Genomic DNA, 18,047 nt, shown 5'->3' on the forward strand with positions numbered 1-18,047 from the left:
TTGGGTCTACTGTGTTGCCAGCCTTTGTAAGATTTCCTGTTTTGTCTCCGGAGAGTACACACTCTTTGTTAAAACGGGTAGTTCATTCTCTAAAAAGAAGGCTACTAATCAGTCTCCTTCTGGAACTCTTAAAAAACTATGGACCTTTGTCCTACAAATGTTTGTCATGCTGACCGATGATTACTCAGGATAACTTACAATTGAACTGGCCTAAATTGGTTTATCTGTGCAGCCAATTGAAAGATGTTGTAAGACAAAACAGCCTGAGTGGGAAGCTTATTTTCATTGACATTTCAAGGCCTCTAAATGCATAAGTACTTGCAAAATTGCTTTCCTGCAGAATGCTAACTTGAAATTAACCAAGGCTAATTCTGAGCTGTCTCAGAGACTCACTAAACTTGAGGAGTCTTCTGAAGGCTCATCTGTGGTCTGTTTGTATTCCCTCTGCTCCTTCTGCTTGCCCACCAGATCTCTGTATTTCACTAGCTAAACTTTCTTTCCATAATGATTCAGATCCTGAGCTACTAGACTTTGCCACTGCCTTTAAGGTTAAACCTAATGAAGGTGGTTTACGACCCCCTCCACCCCACCGATGACCTCCACTCCTTGGACAAAAACAGAACTCTGAACTATTACTACAGAGTTCTCAGATCCTAAATATAATCCTGTAAGCTTTGCAAAGGAATTTAACCTAGTGATCCAAACTAATCAACTAGGTTACTCCAATCTTTACCAACTGATTTCGATGCTCAATGGTGAAGGTAGAGCTAAAGAATGGATATAGTAAATTAGAAAAGTCTTTTTGAGAATTTCAATAAGTGGAGAGCAACTGACTGATTAAATGTTCTCAAACTAGCAAAAGAAATTTAAAATGAGATTCCTAAACTTTTTCCTAAAATTACTGACTAGAAAAAGATCCAACAATGTACTCAAAGCCTGATAAAGATGTTTATGCTTAATCTCCCTGAAAGAATCTAAAGACAATATTCTTGTCTAGATTCAATTAATTATGAAATGTCCACCCTTTTTAACTCAACCTTCCCGAACTGGTTCAATGAAGAACTAAGCACACTTGTCTAACCTAAGTAGCTTAACTGAGGCACTGTGGATCCTCACAACCTAGTCAACCTGCCTGAACACTTAACCAAATAATCCAAAGAAAAAATAAGAAAAAAGCCACTCAAGTTTTAAGTACCCAGATTTAAGCCACTCAAATAATGAGCTTATAAATGTAACACTTAACGAAACTTGCCTTCAAAATCTACCAGGCAAGCCATCCCTTAAAGGGATTTTCCACTACTGTAAAAAATCCCAAACACTGGGAAAAGTTTTGTTTACAACATAAGAGGCTCCTATAAGACCAATAGACTCTGAAACCGTAATTCCTTCCAGGGATTCCAACCTAAACACTCTCAACAGTAGGGATGCTCCAAGGATCAAATGAGGATTTTCCTCATGCTTTTGACTAACTCCCTGGGGAAAATAGACTTACTCATTGGAAATGAGGTAACTAAGGCTCTAACAGACACTGGGGCTATACTCAGTCCTCAACCCCACCAGCTTCATCTTTCCTTTCTCAGAGTACCAAAACTATACAAATGGTGGGTATTTCTAGTCAATCCAATTCAAACAATCCACTGTTTCTAAATTCCTTCCTATTCCTTCTCATTCAAGGAACTCATCAATTCCTTTTAGTTCCTTTTGCCCCTATTCACCTCCTACGACAAGACTTCTTTGAGGCATACAAAGCTCACATTTCTTTTTTTCAAAAGAGACAACTGACAATCCTCAAGAAGACTTGTCCATGGCTATCCCAGTCTTTTCAGGCACCGTAACTGAACCAAATCCCTTCTTAGATTCCATTCTACCTGAAGTATGGTCTACAATGCAATTGATATTGGCTACATTCATTGTATATTACCATTAAAAATATGAATTGATGAAAATAAGCCCTGCTTAATACTCATCAATAAAATGCAGAGGTTACTCAAGGAATTAAGCTCATTATTGAGGAATATATTAGGCAAGGTCTCACTGTTCTCATAAGTCCTTAAAACATTCCAATCCTGTTCAAAAACCTCATGGAAAGGGATGGAGTTTTTTGTCCAAGATCTGAGACCAGTAAGCAATACAGTTATACCTCAGAGTTCCATTGTGCCTAATCTTCACACCTTGCTCTAAGCCATACCACCAGAAAGCAAATTCTTTACAATTATATATTTCTGAAGTGCCTTTTTCAGCATTCCTATCAACTCTAGAAGTCAGTTTCTATTCATTTTCACTTGGGAGGACAACAGTACACATGGACAGTAATGTCTCAGGGTCACACTAAGAGTCCAACCTACTTTTCTCAAATCTTGAAGGCAGATATCGCCAATAAATGAGTTTCCACACCAGTTCTCCTTTCTATAATATGTACATAACTCCTCCCATGTTCAACTTCTGGAGAGGCATCTCTCAAAACCAGTCTCTACCTTCTTCAAGAACTAGCAAAAAAGGGAGCCTCCACAACCTTCTTGCCCCAGGGCACCCTAACTATTGATTAGGCGTCTTCTTAATGTTTCTATTGATTGCTACAATACACTAAACCCTGCTACTCTTCTCCCTTTGCCTCCAAATAAACTTCCTCATGATTAACATTGACAGCCCAACTGCTGACTCCTTGAATTGATTTACAGGAAATCCCTCTTAAAAACACTGAATTAATTTGGTTTGCTGATGGACCTTACCTAAAAGATGAAACAAGACAGTATCAGGCCAGTTACATAATTGTTTCCTTAAATGAACAAATGAGGCTGACACAATGTTCTAAGCAACTTTCACCCAACAAACAGAACCCCATGCATTAACTTGACCTTGTGTCTTAGCCAAAAATTGCCAATATTTATACTGACAGTCAATATGCTTTAGTGTTACCCATGACTTTGTAATGCTTTGGAAACAAAGAAGTTTTCTGATCTCCTCTGGACAAAAGATAAAAAAAAAAAAAAAAAAAAAAAAAAATAGCACTTGTGTTTTAAGCCTTTTAGAATCCATTCAATTATCTAAAACTCTAGTCTATGAAAACTCCTATACACTCTATGGCAAATACAGAAGAAAGTAAGAGAAAGCATTTGGTTGATGGAGCTGTCAAGAGAGAAGCCCTCAATTTACCCCTTAAGACAATCAGGACATCCTTAACCTTGCCTGAGTCCTTTATCAATATCATGGGCCACATTTGGCTGCCCAACAAAATAAGAAAAAAATATGTTGAAGAAGGATGCAAATTTAAAATAAAAAGGAATTTATGGGTGGGACCAAATGGATGGCCAGTCCTCCCTGTATTAACAATTAATATACCCATGACTTAACTGATTGGAACACTGACAAAATGATCTTAAGGGGAAAACAGTACTATTGGAAGCTTTCCCAAGTGTACCAGAAATGTCAAATCTGTCCAAAACATAACCCTAGAAAATCCACTGATACCTTTATGGGACATTTTCCCTTAGCCTCAAGTCCCTTTGGTTTATGGCAAATAGACTTCATATCCAGTTGCTGTTTTCTTAGGGATACAAAATTATACTGGTAATGTTTACTGGTATACTGGTATACTGGTAATTATTGGTATGTTTTATCATTGGGTAGATGCATTTCCATGCCACAGAGCCATAGACTCATCAGTAAGCAAAATACTATTAGAAAAAAAGTATTTTTGCTTGGGATATTCCCTTAGAGCTCCATAGTGACAGAGGTTTCCATTTCATTGGTCAGGTTATTCAATTTGTAAAATCTGGCACGTCCAACATTTTCATGGTGCTTACCATCTCCAGTCCTCAGGACTGGTGGGATGTACTAGTAGGATTATAAAAAATCAATTGGCAAAAACCACAGAATACTTTAAAGTGCCTAGGCCCAGAGTTCCACCTTTAGTATCACTCAGCTTTAGGTCCACATCTACAGGAAAAAGCAAATTGTCACTCTTTGAAATGATCATTGGCAGACCTATGAGGCTACATGATGGAATGTACGAAGCACTTTTGTTAAAAGAATTTTTTAACCTACTGCAAAGAATTCATAAAAGCCCTCAAAATTGACCTACAGCTCACAGAGCAATCTTTTCACAGCATGCTGCAGGGAGACAAAGATATATGTTACCATGACCTCCAACTTGGTGACTCTGTTTATTGGAAACATCATCCTTATGGCATCTTATAGCTCCAATAGAAAAGACCATACCAAATTATTAACCAATCTTTGTGCTACTAAACTCAGGGGTATTGACTCATGGATTCATTTTTAAAGGGCATCAAGTCCTGAGTGGTCATCTTGAGCCTTGGGGGATCTCAAATTAAAAGTCTCCAGAGCCCAAGACTACCTTGAAGACTACCACCTAACCAGGCAAATGACACCTGATGTAGACTGTTTTCCAATAATCTAGACTAGGTCCATATATTAAACTCTTTAGCCAATGGACATTCATGAATTATTGGGTATCCTACTCCTTTTTAAAGCAGTAATTGCACTCTGCTTGATTTCTTCTTATTCCTCCTGGTTGCAATTGTTTCTCTGTTTAAAGAGTTCTGATTTTACTATACCCAAAGATGATTCCCATAATCCTACTTATTCTGTCCTTAGCCCATATGGAAACATAAAAGTACCCTTATTTGGTTATTCTAGACTATCGCCAAAGCAGGAAACTTATCTGATTGCTAGATCCGTCGTCATCAGCCCCTTACCAACTATGGTAAAACAGCTGATCCCTTTTTATACCTGTTGATAATTTTTCATCCCTTCTGAATTGCACCAAAAAGCAAATAACCCTTTCAAGCTCCACTTATTGTGTCAAAATAGTTTTGCTGCCAGGTAAAGCAAACCCCCAATGCTTTAGGGTTTAGACTAGGAGTCTAAACTGCAGGAGTACCTACAATATCCATTAGCTCTCCTTTATCAATGGTTTCACTCAAAAATAAATATTTTCCTACTATATCTTCCCCTGGCCTTCTATATAACACCTTCTCCCAACTAGAATGAGATCTATAGGCTGGGCAAACAAGCCAATCAATGCCTGAAAAAACAGTTACACCAACCTACATACAGATTCCTGGTTTGATCATATACCCTCTTCCATACTGGTAAATGAATCTCTAAGTAAGCAGACACTGGCAAGTGTAGTTTATGTACCCTCAGGACACATATCTGTGCATATAAAAATAAACCATAGACATTTGACTATTTACATAGCTGGAGACTCCCTGGACAATGTCTCCTGGGTTATTTAACAACTCCACTCACCATTCTTAAACTAGTAACTCAAGGTTCCCAGAAATCTGGAAGACAATAGAGAGTCCTTAATATAAATGAGGATTACTCTGATGAAGATCCCTCCATATATGATGACAACACCTTCTTGATACACCTATAAATTTGAAAAACTACTCAAGTGAGTATAAATTTGAAAAACTACTCAAGCCTTGTCTCCTAAAAACCTCCCTGTTGTGTGAATACGATCACAAGCTCTCCTCAAATATATCAGTAATCCTACCTCTACTTTCCCTCCTCTGTGGGATGTGACTTTATAAGAATGAGCCTTCCTAGAGCTGAGGATACCTATACTAATGTTGGATGACCTACTAGTCGATCCTCAAATCTTTCCAAGGAAAGATCTCAATCAAAGGGAGAAATGTGAAAGAAGCATCAAAATGAAGTCAGTCTTGCTAGGAGAGGTATTTAAAATGGAGCCAGGAGGCCATTAAGAAAGTAAGGCTTGTTTCATATCCCCACCTGAAAGAAAAGGTAAACTTTACAGTATAGGTCACTGCCAAACCACAAGCATCCCAAAGCACCAGCTGCAACTCTGCCATTTCAAGAGAAATGAATTTTTTCTTTGACTTACAAATGGACTTTTTACTTAGTGATAGCCCTTAGCAACCAATCATGTACAGAATAGCTTCAGCCTGTCAGCACCAATCATAATTCTTGACAATTTATGTGGCTTTACTGGAAATCCCCTCTTATGTTTAAAAGCCCTCCTCTTTTCTCCACACTTTGGAACACATTTTCAATTCCTGCTCGAATCTGCGTCTCTTGAATTGCAGTTCTCACACCTCAAATAAAAACCTTTGGTTTGCCCTTCAGTCTTGCTGACAAAAGTATGATGCTAAACAACAGAGTAATTCTCCCTTACTGATTTCTCAACAATATCTCTAAATTTCATTTGTAAAAATTAATTTACCTCAGAACTGAAGGAATAAGTGTGGTAAGCAACATAGTAATTATGCCTTTCTGAATTTCCAACAATTTCTCTAAGTTTCTTTTATAAAAATTAATTTACTTCAGAATAAAGGGGAAATTTGGATGCTAAGCAATATAATTATTCTCTCCAACTTCCTCCAAATTTTCCTACATTTCTTTTATTAAAAATGATTTCAATTAATTGAACATTTTACTTTGTAATTTTATTTTATTTTAAAGATTTTATTTATTTATTCAGGAGAGACACAGAGAGAGGCAGGGACACAGGCAGAGAAAGAAGCAAGCACCCTGCGGGAAGCCCAATGTGGGACTCAATCCTGGGATTCCAGGATCATGCCCTGGGCCGAAGGCAGACACTTAACTGCTAAGCCACCCAGGTGTCCCTACTTTGTAATTTTAAAAGAAAAGAATACACTGAAAAATACAGATAGAATACCTTTTTATAATGCTCAATCAACTCTGATTATTAAATCACGATTAATAAACAAGAACCATTATTTTGGGGGCACCTGGGTAACTTAGTTAAGCATCTGACTCTTGATTTTGGTTCAGGTCAAGATTTTAGGATTGTGAGACTGAGCCCAGATTGGGCTCATGCACTGGGCATGGAGACTACTTAAGATTCTCTTTCCTTCTTTCTCTGCTCCACCCCCTCTCCTTTCTCTCACTCTCCCTCTCTAAAAACAAAACAAAACAAAAAAACTCACACAAACTATTATTTTGGTCTTCTGCTCTCATTATTCTCTAGAGCAAAGGCTTTAGGTTAAGATAGAAAGTTACTGCTATTTTGAGCTTCTCCAAGGATCAGTCACCTTGGCAACTTCGACTATGTACCTCAACCTCTACTTCTTCTTTTCTGGAGCACAGATGATTATCTCCCGATTCCATGACCATAGAGGAGAAGGCTAGCACTCCTATCCTTAAGGCCACTTATGATCTCTGAGACCTGCACATATGACTTTTCCCTGTTAAGGCTGATAGTACTAATTCTCTTTCCTAGCCACAGAAATATCTCCCAAGATTTGCCTATGAGTTGCTTCTAAAAGTTGAAAACAACAAATAGCACCTGATCAAACTGTATACTTTAAATATGTATAGTTATTGTAATGACACTTATAACTCAAAAATGTTATTTTAAAAATTGAGGATCCTTGACAATAAGGCCACTGCAGCTCTGCTCAAAGTAGTCAAAGGAATAATCCTAAGCAGGTGAAAATTCATCTCAGAAAGTATTAGGGAGTCATCTGTGTATTCGAGATAAATAATCAGTAGAGGATTCAAGATCTAACCCACAAAATATGGTTATCATTATTTGGTCTGGAAAAATTCTAAAGTAGGCACAACCAAATACTCACCCAACCTCATTCAAAAAGAAAAGAAAGATCTTATTAAGGTCATAGAACAGATCTTCTAGGCTTTGAGAAACAGAGATTCCTGAAATAACACTAAGATAAATCAGTGAGGAACTAGATGCCTAGGTAGTGAATGATGGGAGTATTAGCTGAAAAATGTAAAAGCTGGCAACATCTGAAAATCAATATGGTTTTGGTTTAGAACCTTTCACTCTAAAGGTTGTTAGGTTGCTCATTCATTCATACAACCAATATTTATTGAGAGCCAATGGGCAGATGCTGTACAAGGACTTCAGGGGACCAAGGTAAACCAGAAATAAGACAAGGTGCTACCCTTAGGAGCTCACTTCCTAATGGGGCAGGGAAATAGTAACCATATCAAGTAGTTACAGAGAATATAAAATGCTATAAAGGAACAACAATGCAGCTATCACATAACAGCTCTAACTAGGTGCTACAGTACTGCTTTTAAGCATCATTAGAATTAACTCACCCTATCAAGTAGTTCTATTGTACAAAAGAAGAGACAAGGACCAAAGTCACTTAGACACTTAGTGGTAGAGCAAAGACTTGAATCCCAGCCATCTGGGATTAGAGTCCAAGTTTCTCCCTACAACCACCATGTCAAGCAAGTGGAAGAGGAGGAACTACTTTAGATAAAGTGGTGAGGAAAAGTCTGTCAGAAGAAGTGACATTTGATCAGAGATCTGAAAAATGAGAAATATAGCCCTTCTTATTGGCAGGAACTAAAGAGTAAACATAGTTGTCTGTCTACTGGGCCATATCGACTTCATGCCATTTGCACATAAAAAATGCTTATCTTTATATTATAGCTATAGCAGAGTAGCAGGTTGCCAAATAATTTTTTTGTAGCTGTTAAAAAAATGAGCGATATTTCAAATGAATGACTAAGAATCAAAATAAAATGATAAACTTAATAGGGATCCCTGGGTGGCGCAGCGGTTTAGCGCCTGTCTTTGGCCCAGGGTGCGATCCTGGAGACCCGGGATCGAATCCCACATCGGGCTCCCGGTGCATGGAGCCTGCTTCTCCCTCTGCCTGTGTCTCTGCCTCTCTCTCTCTGTGTGTGTGTGACTATCATAAATAAATTAATTAATTAAAAAAAAGAAAAAAATAAACTTAATAGAAATTTATAGTTCACCAGAACCTACAATGCACAATGGTTGAAAACATTCCAAGTCCCATATTTAGCATTTACTTCATTCAAACTTTTTTGCTTGCTAAGAATCATGTCATACTTGCTCAAATGAGTGCTAAACTTGAATGAGTCAGCTCTGAATTAATGACATTGTTAAAGTCTTCCATCCTATTTTGCAGAAGACTGGTATTTTTTTAACAAATAAAGAAGAAAGCTACTGATTTCTTTTTTAAGCTGCATTCAGTCCTTGACAAATATACCCTTTTATACATATCCTGGCATGGTGTCTTCAAGAATTCCTCAGATTTCCCTAAGAGACCCCTACCTCTTCCGACTTTCCAGCTTGCTCAAATCTAGGCAGATCTTGTCTAAGCAGAATAGAATCCACAACCTCTATGGCTCAACCCCAATCTTAGGAGCTTAAACAAAGGCTCCAAGAGAAGAATTCATGGCCATTTATATAGCCATTCTTTGTCCTACTCGCTTTCCTCAATCAGAAGCTCCCACTCTGCTCAAATCTTGAAGAATTTTGTACTTTCATAAGGGTAATTTGTGGCTATACCACACAACCATTTTATTACTTTATTCTAACACAGGTGCAGATTGTAGTACACAGATATGGGATGCTAAGGGAGAGAGAAAGAAGACAAGAAGGGAGGGCAAACTATTTCAGTAGCATTTCTAGTTCTTCAGTATCTCAATCCTCCCACTCAATTCTCTTTACCCACCTCTAATGTTCAGCTCCTTTCAATTTATCCCCACCCTCTAATTCCACAGCTGAACCTCTGACCCCATGATTCTACTCTAGGTCCATGATCCTATCCCTAGGCCCATTCTAGCATGTCTGCCATAACCAAGTCCCTTGAGCATTTCCATTAGCAAAGCCAACCAGCAGGAGTTGAGGGGGAGTTCCAGTTTCTGCTGACAGGCCTGTGGAGATCAGAGATGTCATTGTGAGACGCAGAATTCAATTCTGAACTCATTTCTTTCATTATATGTAGTGGTGAGATTCTCTTATTTGATCATTACTATACTCTGCCATATTCTGGATTACAGTTTAATCTGAGCTCCAAACACTACGCATAAAACACAGCAGTGCCAGACCCCTCAAAATATCTTATACTTTTGATCCTCTCAGAGCATCTGGGAGGAAGGTAACAGTTTTTGAAGCACTGTGAAAAAAACAAAAGCACCTAACAATCATAGAGACCTAAAAGTATATTTATAAGAGTCAAGAAAATGTTTTGTAAATGGATTTTTATAACACAGACTGTTTTTATACTGGGGATAGTCTGGGTCCTGAAGAGGTTTACAGAGCAAGAGAAAGACCATTTCAGGAAAAAGGCTCAGTTTTTGACTCCTTATAGTTGGCTTTAACCCATCTAAGACTGCCTTGTGTAAGACAGTCTATACTTTAAACAGTTCAATTTTGGTAGGTTGCTATTGAAATCCACCTCCCCTCAATTCCCCTGCAGGCTAAACCAGGTGTTACTAATCCCCAGATGCTCTGCTCCTACCAGAAACTTCAATCTGATGGCCTGACATCAAAGAAATGTTCACAGTTTCTTAGAGATAGCCAATTTGTTTATCTCATCTCAACTAGCAAAATTCTGGTTCAAATGAGAAAAATATTCATTTGAAAGAAAGGAGGCAGGAGAATGAAAATACCTTCCACTTGGACAGACTTTTATCTTTCCAACTTAAGTTAGAATAAATAATCCCAAGTGACTCAAAATGACTCTGGATTTGCCAGGGGTGGATCTTTTACGCCTCTCTGCACAATTTTACACCTGCTCAATAACAAAAGTATAGCAATCCTTTTTCATGCATCACAAACCAAGTATTGGCATGTAATATTGATAATACCTAACAAGTAAAGACAGGTTTTCATTACTAATTTTGTGCTTACCCATGCTTTTCAGTGTAACTATTCAGATACTTGGAAATGCTTGTAATTTTCCATGACCCACAGCTAGAATATATAAATAATATATAGTAAGGATTGCCGGAGAGTTAAGAATTTTTTTTCTGTTGTTTACTTTCAAAGGAGAAAAAAATGTTTCAATAAATGAGAACATATGAAGGGTATGGATAAAATTCAAGACTCATACATGGTTTCAATTATTTTTCCATGGGTATACAGTAGTCAAACAGATTTTTAATGGAAATTTTGGCAATCTTACTGTCTATGGGAGAAGCTGAGTGCTAACTTCAATGACACAATTTGTCATTTTAGTTTTAAAAATCGTGCCAAAACAAATGCCTCAGACAAAAAGATGGAAAAATAAGTAATGGTGGTTTTTCTTTTTTATGTGCTTAAAACACATGCTTTGATATCTTAAATGACAGAACTACTTTCAATTACCCTAAACAACCTGTGTTCTTACTTTTTGGCTCTTGCACATGCCAGTCTTCCTGCGTGGATGTTCTTTTTGCCATAAAAATGCATTTCTTCCATTTATTTTGGTTAACCTTTATTTATCCATCACACAGATATGTACTAAGAACTCACTTCTTGGGACACCAGGATCAGGCGCAGTGCGTGATCCTGGAAACCTGGGATTGAGTCCTACATCGGGCTCCCCGTATGGAGCCTGCTTCTCCCTCTGCCTGTCTCTCTCATGAATAAATAAATAAATTATTTAAAAAAAAAAAAAAAAAGAACTCACTTCTTCTATAATCCTTCTGTGATCCCAGCTAACTTTGTATGGTTGTTTGCACTGTTTCATTCTTTAAAAATGCCTTTAATTTGTCTTCAGCAAGAAACTCATGACTAGAGGACATGAATGTTTATGATGTATGATGTAATGCAGCCTATTATAAATTGTAACATCCTATTTCATTTTTAATTTGTGTTATTCTTTAAAATAATACAATCATGTTATACATACTCTCTATAAAGACTTCAGTGAGTCAGGTTGGCCATAACCTTTCCGAGTAAAGCTGATTAAAAGGGGGAAAGAGGTGTGAGGTGTTGCAGAGAATGACATGGGGGAATATTTATTCATTTACTTTATGTTTGTTAGAGGCCTACTCTGCAAATCAGTTATAGTTCTGATCACCTGGCAGATAATGAAAAAAAAAATAAGTAAACAAATACACACTCACCTCCCACCTTATTCAGAACTTCATCAACCTTCTGATGCCAAAGCTGGCAAAGGAAATAGAACACCTGGAAACAGTATAGGTACTGATAGGAAGCATTAAGTACCATTTAACAAGACACAGGAATGCTTTAGCAGAGGGACAAAGTGGAGCTTCAAACATCTCAGAGTCTTCAGTAATTGTAGGCACGATAGAAGAACTCTTCCTAATCCACCCAGTGATCTGGGACAAGGCATTCCTGGTTCTTTGTGTTATGTGTTCTTCTCTTGCTTCTCCTCCTTCTCCTCCTCCTGTCTTCTGCAGGCTAGAATTTTGTCTTTCTTCTTCTTTTTTTTAACCCCGGATTTATTGTGATATAATTGACATAAAACATTGTATTCATTTAAGGCGTACAACTTAATGATTTGCTGTGTGTATATACTGCAAAATGATCGTGAGGACTTCTTTTTTCTTAATTTTTTTTAATTAAAAAAATTTTTTTTAAGTAGGCTTATGCCCAACAACTCTGAGATTAAGAGTTGTGTGCTCTACTGACTGAGCCAGCCAGGCACTCCTGGGAGAACTTCTGTATGCCCAAAATGCATAAATAAGATTTGTCTACTAAGCTGAGTACTAACATGATTGGATTTTCTACAGATTAACTTACCTCAACATATGAAATCGGAAATATTCCTATTTTGTCTGCCAGCATTCCTTCAGCCCAGTTTTCATCCACTCTACGGATCACAGTCAGAACATCATCCTGAAGAAACAGCAAACATTAGTCTACTTAATCCCATTTAGCTCATCATTTAATTTTTCTTTTCAATGAAGGGGCTCAAGTTTTAAAAGTACGTGAATTAAAATGCTATGACATATCTTTAGTACGTGAATCCAATGTTATCACGAACTAAATGGCCACTATCACAATCAAACTGTTGGTCCTCTCAGACAGTTATAAAACTATGAACTCCTTCTATACAAGGGTTGGCTGCGTATTTGGTTTAGATCCACAAATTATAACTTCAAATACTACCCATCTTAGGCTCTTAAACTTCTGTTTTAGATTGATTCTCAGGCTCTTTTCACGTTCTCTCTCATAACATACCAAATTCCCATTTAAAAATGCATATCCTACTGCTTTTCTTTATTAAAAACACTATTGTGTTAATCTACTTAAAATTCTAAAGCATTTTATCAATTCAGTGGATATACTCCTGTGTGCTGTCAGCAAAGAAATTTATGTTTAAAATAAGAAAATAATGATGTTTCATTTTGTTATTCATAATTCAGTAAATTAAAACCCCTCAGTGGCACACACATCCTATAAAGTGGCTTAGAATTAAATTTAGGCTCTAAATATGAAAATGATACCACAAAGAATATCAACCAAAATTATCTTTCATTTAAGAACAGCCTATGCACAAAATATTTTTTTGTGACTTTAAGAAAACTGCTTCTGGGTATTTTTAAAAGCACAGTGAAATACTAAAACTATTTCTATCTTTTTACAAAAAGAAATACCGGCCATACTGCTGTGTATCCGGGTCCAGAGGAAGAGGCAGCAAACAGAAAATCTCATTCTAAATTTACCTTGGCAAATGGAAGGCAATCTTTGTCTGCTTCCTTGTCTTTCACTTCGAAGTCATAAAGTGCTTTGCACTGAGGTGGGGGCTGAGGTAATGGTTTGATAATCTGCACAAAATTGGTGGGGAAAAAGCCATGGATCCCGTTGACTTCCCCATGGTACCAATTTTCATCCACTTGTCGCCGCAAAATGATGATGTCACCTTTGCTGAATTTAAGGTCTCCGGGTTCTTTCCCTTCGTAGTTGTATAACGCTTTGGCACAAGGTAACTGAGGTATACCCTTAAGGAAAGAGATGAGTTTTAATTAAAGAATGATCCAAAAATGTCTGAAATTTTAACTGTGTTATCATCTTTAGTCAAGACTAACTCAACATAGAGCGCAGGTCTCTAGCGTTTAGTGGGTGGGAAAATGAAACATTTCCTGGAGAAAGTAACACATGAGCCAAGTCTTCAAGGACACATAGGAGTTAGCCACAAAGCTGGAGTGGAAGAATAAAAGAGAAAAGTGAGGCATTCAAAGCTGATAGGACAGCACCCATCAAGACAGGGAGCATGCTGTGCAGAGGGACTGGAGTTTTCTAAAGAATGCAGTGTTCCCAGACAGGAATTACAGAACATAAAGTGTAGGAGAAGTAGGCAGAAGCTAACTCATGGAGGGTCTTGAAAAACATGGTAAAGAGGTTCAAATGCTGTGTCCTTCAGGCAATGACAAGCCCTCACAGGTGTGAAATACAGATGGCCATGGCAAGAAGCATGTGTCAGGAGATGAATCTGGCATTAGAGTGGGAAACGGACAGAAGGGGACAGGCAGGCAGACAGCTTATGAGCAAAGCACAGGCCTAAATTACTTGAAAAAAAATTTTTTTTACAGCCTAATCTTTCTAATGAAGTAGAGGAATATGAAACATTACTCATAGTACTGCCCTCTCCCTGGGCTCCTCTATCTCCCCACTCCCCCAAAAAAGTGGATCTAAGTTTTATACCCTTGAGGCAACAGAACTTCATAATACAGTTTTTAAAATTTACTTTGGTTTCTAGTCAGAGATTTAGAGTCTGGCCTACTCCCTAAGCCAAACTTTTTTTTTTTTTTGGTTAAATATTTTTGTTTGGCCTAAGAGGAATAGCCAATTCTTGGCTCTCGAAATGCTATTGGCAGTCATCTTGTGTTGGCTTGATCCATGTGATGTTGCATTTGGTTAATGAGAGCTGCTCTCAAGGCCAATATCCCAAGGAGGTGGGAGCTGAGCCTTCCAGAAGTTCTGAAACCGTCACATGCCCTCTGACTTTTGGACCCTGCCTTAAGATCTTGCCTATGAAAGCATGACTCCTATTATCTGGCCATGAATCTTATAAACAATTCTGCTGTGCCCTTTGGTTTCTGCAGAAGGAAAATGCCCATCAGGAAATCTGGTGCCTCACAATCCTGTGAACTTTAGTTGTATCTCTTCAGTGTCCAACTTTGTGGGATGATTCTAATTTTCGTCTCTCACAGAGATGCCTCACTACATTCTCTATTTTATTACATATTTCTTGAAGTCAGGTTATCATAATAACTAATTTTCCCAAGATAGATTTGAGAAAGTAACAATAAATAAACAGAGAAATAAGTATCACTGTGAAAGAGGGCAAGAGTGATCAAACCAGAGACAGAGCACTGGCAAGTACTGTAATAAACCAACTTCTGGAACAAGTTGATAGCACCATGATCAGGCATTTTCAAGGAGGTTGGAAACACAGACGCTGGAAGCCAGAAAACCTGGGTTTGAATCCCAGCTCAGCCACTCACAAGCTATGTGATCTTGAGAAGGTTAACCTCTCCGTGCCTCAATTTCTTCATCTGGGTTGTTCTGGGGATTTAGTAAACCACTACAAAAGGCCCAGCAGTTAGTAAGTGCTACATGCATGAACTATCATCATCATTGTCCAGTATGAAATGCCTTGTTCACCAGTGAAACACAGCACCTGGAAATGTATTTGTGTCTATGCAGCTGGATGCTTCTCCTTTTGGATGAATTCACATAGCAATTATATTTTTAATACATATTCACTATATAGCAATGTAAAGAATGTTCCTCCTAGGAAGTGCTGGGATTTCGAACTGTGAATTTCTGAAGCACACATTTGTTTTCTAAGTGAAATCCATTCATCTTCTGGTTGAACAGAAGAAATTACAAATTCACTGACATGCACAGTTTAATAGGGGATGGCATTTTAGATGTGGCTGTAGTTCATCTTGACAGGGCTAATGTAAGGCATTGGAAGCCTGCATGAATTAATTGAAAATCCTATTACAAACTCGGTGACAAATAACTCTATTCACCATAATGGCCTATTCTCTTGATCTTTTCCCCACCTCAATTAGCTCTGTTTGGCCCACTCTGTCCAAATCCATGCCAGCCAAATCCATGCACCAAGACTTAGCACTCTTAGAAACTACTCTGAACTGCCCCTTGAAGAGATCTGTAAAATTCTCAAAAAACCACAGTATGGTTCTTTTGTGACATGCTCATGTGGGAACTAAAGGAATTTATTTCTTCACAGATCACTTCCACACACCAGTAGCCCAATGGGCTTATTAACTTTTCTACTAAAGCAAATCTATTAAGTATTCCTAAAATCACACATTCTTAATACAATGAATGGCAAGGATAAAATTTATGATAACAGTGATATACATTATGATTAGCCTAGTTACATCTTTGAGACTGCAACCTAAAATTCATTAATTCACACTGATTTGCCAAATCTGGACTGCTAAGGTTATTTCAATGATCAATAACCACAGAGAAAGAATCATAAAGCTTATGGCAATCTAATCCTTGAGCAGACATTTGTGCATCTGGCTATGTTTTTCCATGGTGTTCTTTTTCAAATAATTCTAAGAGGCTAAAAAGCCAGTTTGTGTTAAGTTTCTCAAAAGAAGGTTTCCCACATTAAATAAAATGAATTCGACTCTGATTTCAAATCAAGCAAAGTTCAGTGATCTTTAAAAGACTTATTCCCACACAGACTACAGATGATTAAGGATAAATGGTCAAACGACTTGGAAAAGCAATAAAAGAACGCATTTTCCTTTTGCAACATCTGAAAGATAAAGCCAAAACAATTGGTTTGATAGCCTCGGACTACTCTTGTGGATAAAATACGTCCCAGGCCCAAGGAGGCAATGCCTTCTCATTCATCTCCTTGGAAAGGTCTGGGAGTCATGTCATCGCCCAGGCCCTTTGCCCTCTATGCCTTCAGCAGGCTTTCCAAACGGCTGCCTTTCTTCTGTATCCTCTCATCAGGCCAAGGCCCCAGAGGATCTGCAGAGCTTACATTTCACTTGGCTACACATGAAAGGGAGGCTTAAAAGGAGAGAAAGCCAGAGAGAAACTGACTCTGCAGTCTAACCTTGGGTTTGCAGCTGTCATTCATGCTGCCAGCTTTATCAAAAACCTTGGCAATTTAGATAGGTGAGCTATTATAATAATTCTTAATCAGAAATAATTTTCAATAAATAGTGACTATTTTACTTATTTAAAATAATAAATATGACAATGGGCCAGTTTTACTCTTCAACTAATTCTCCTTCTACATTATATATACAGATTTTTTTTTAATGTATACAGATATTTTATATAACATTAAAATCCTATGGTGGGGATCCCTGGATGGCTCAGTGGTTTAGCGTCTGCCTTTGGCCTGGGCGTGATCCTGGAGTCCAGGGATCAAGTCCCGCATCTGGCTCCCTGTATGGAGCCTGCTTCTCCCTCTGCCTGTGTCTCTGCCTCTCTCTCTCTCTCTCTCTCTCTTCTCTTCTCTCTGTGTCTCTCATGAATAAATAAATAAAATCTTTAAAAAATAAAATCCTTATGAGACCTGCACACAAATATTTTTGATTAAACACTCTACACTCCATTTTTGTACCATCAAGTGTATTCCAATATATCTGGCAAAGTGCTACTTGATGATGTGGCTGAGATTCTGATGGGTAAATAAAACATTCACTGCCAATTTATTTTATAGACTCTAAATGCCAATGCCCAGATATACATGCAAGACAGCGTCTTTAAATTCAAATCCCTTCATGCATTTCTTACTGCTCCATAAAGTAAAAGAGATTCAATGACCTACTAAAAAGAGTATCTGGAAGATACTCTTGCTGTAGGAGCAGTACCACAGGGTGTATAATTTAATAATTTAGTTATAACTAAATGGGCACAAACTATGGCTGATTTCTACTTGACTTTCAGAAACTTCCCAGAAAGAACTGAAGCACAAAAAAATTACAAGAATATAAAGTATTACACACAGAGTAACAGTTAGCAAAATGGGTTCAAAAAAGGATTTTTAAAATGTGGCTCAGTCAGTTAAGCATCTGCCTTTGGCTCAGGTCATGATCCCAGAGTCCTGGGATCAAGCCCTGTACCAAGCTTCCTGCTCAGCAGGGAGTCCACTTGTCCCTCTCCACCCCTGCTTGTGCACTCTCACTCTCTCTCTGTCTCAAATGAATAAATAAAATCTTTTATAAATATATAAATTAATTGTCCTTTGTACAACAAAATACATGTTGGCTTTTCCCCACAATGTGAAAATCTATCAGAATATACCAATAGTATATCACAAAAATACTGATTCTTTAATAGT

The 18,047-nt window shown here is 37.8% G+C and overlaps 1 protein-coding gene across 4 annotated transcripts in view; it reads right to left on the reverse strand.

Moving 5' to 3' along the window:
• Positions 1–18,047, reverse strand: part of SH3RF1 (SH3 domain containing ring finger 1) — a 182,412-nt gene that overhangs the window by 53,994 nt on the left and 110,371 nt on the right. For all 4 annotated transcript variants that reach the window (XM_038573565.1, XM_038573564.1, XM_038573567.1 and 1 more), the window contains 2 exons: positions 13,423–13,698; positions 12,497–12,592 (listed from right to left, as the gene is read on the reverse strand). In XM_038573565.1, coding sequence (XP_038429493.1) covers positions 12,497–12,592; positions 13,423–13,698 — 372 coding nt within the window. The remainder of the gene's footprint in view (positions 1–12,496; positions 12,593–13,422; positions 13,699–18,047) is intronic.

Source organism: Canis lupus, chromosome 25 (genome assembly GCF_011100685.1).
Source record: "Canis lupus familiaris isolate Mischka breed German Shepherd chromosome 25, alternate assembly UU_Cfam_GSD_1.0, whole genome shotgun sequence".
Taxonomy (NCBI): Eukaryota; Metazoa; Chordata; class Mammalia; order Carnivora; family Canidae; genus Canis; species Canis lupus.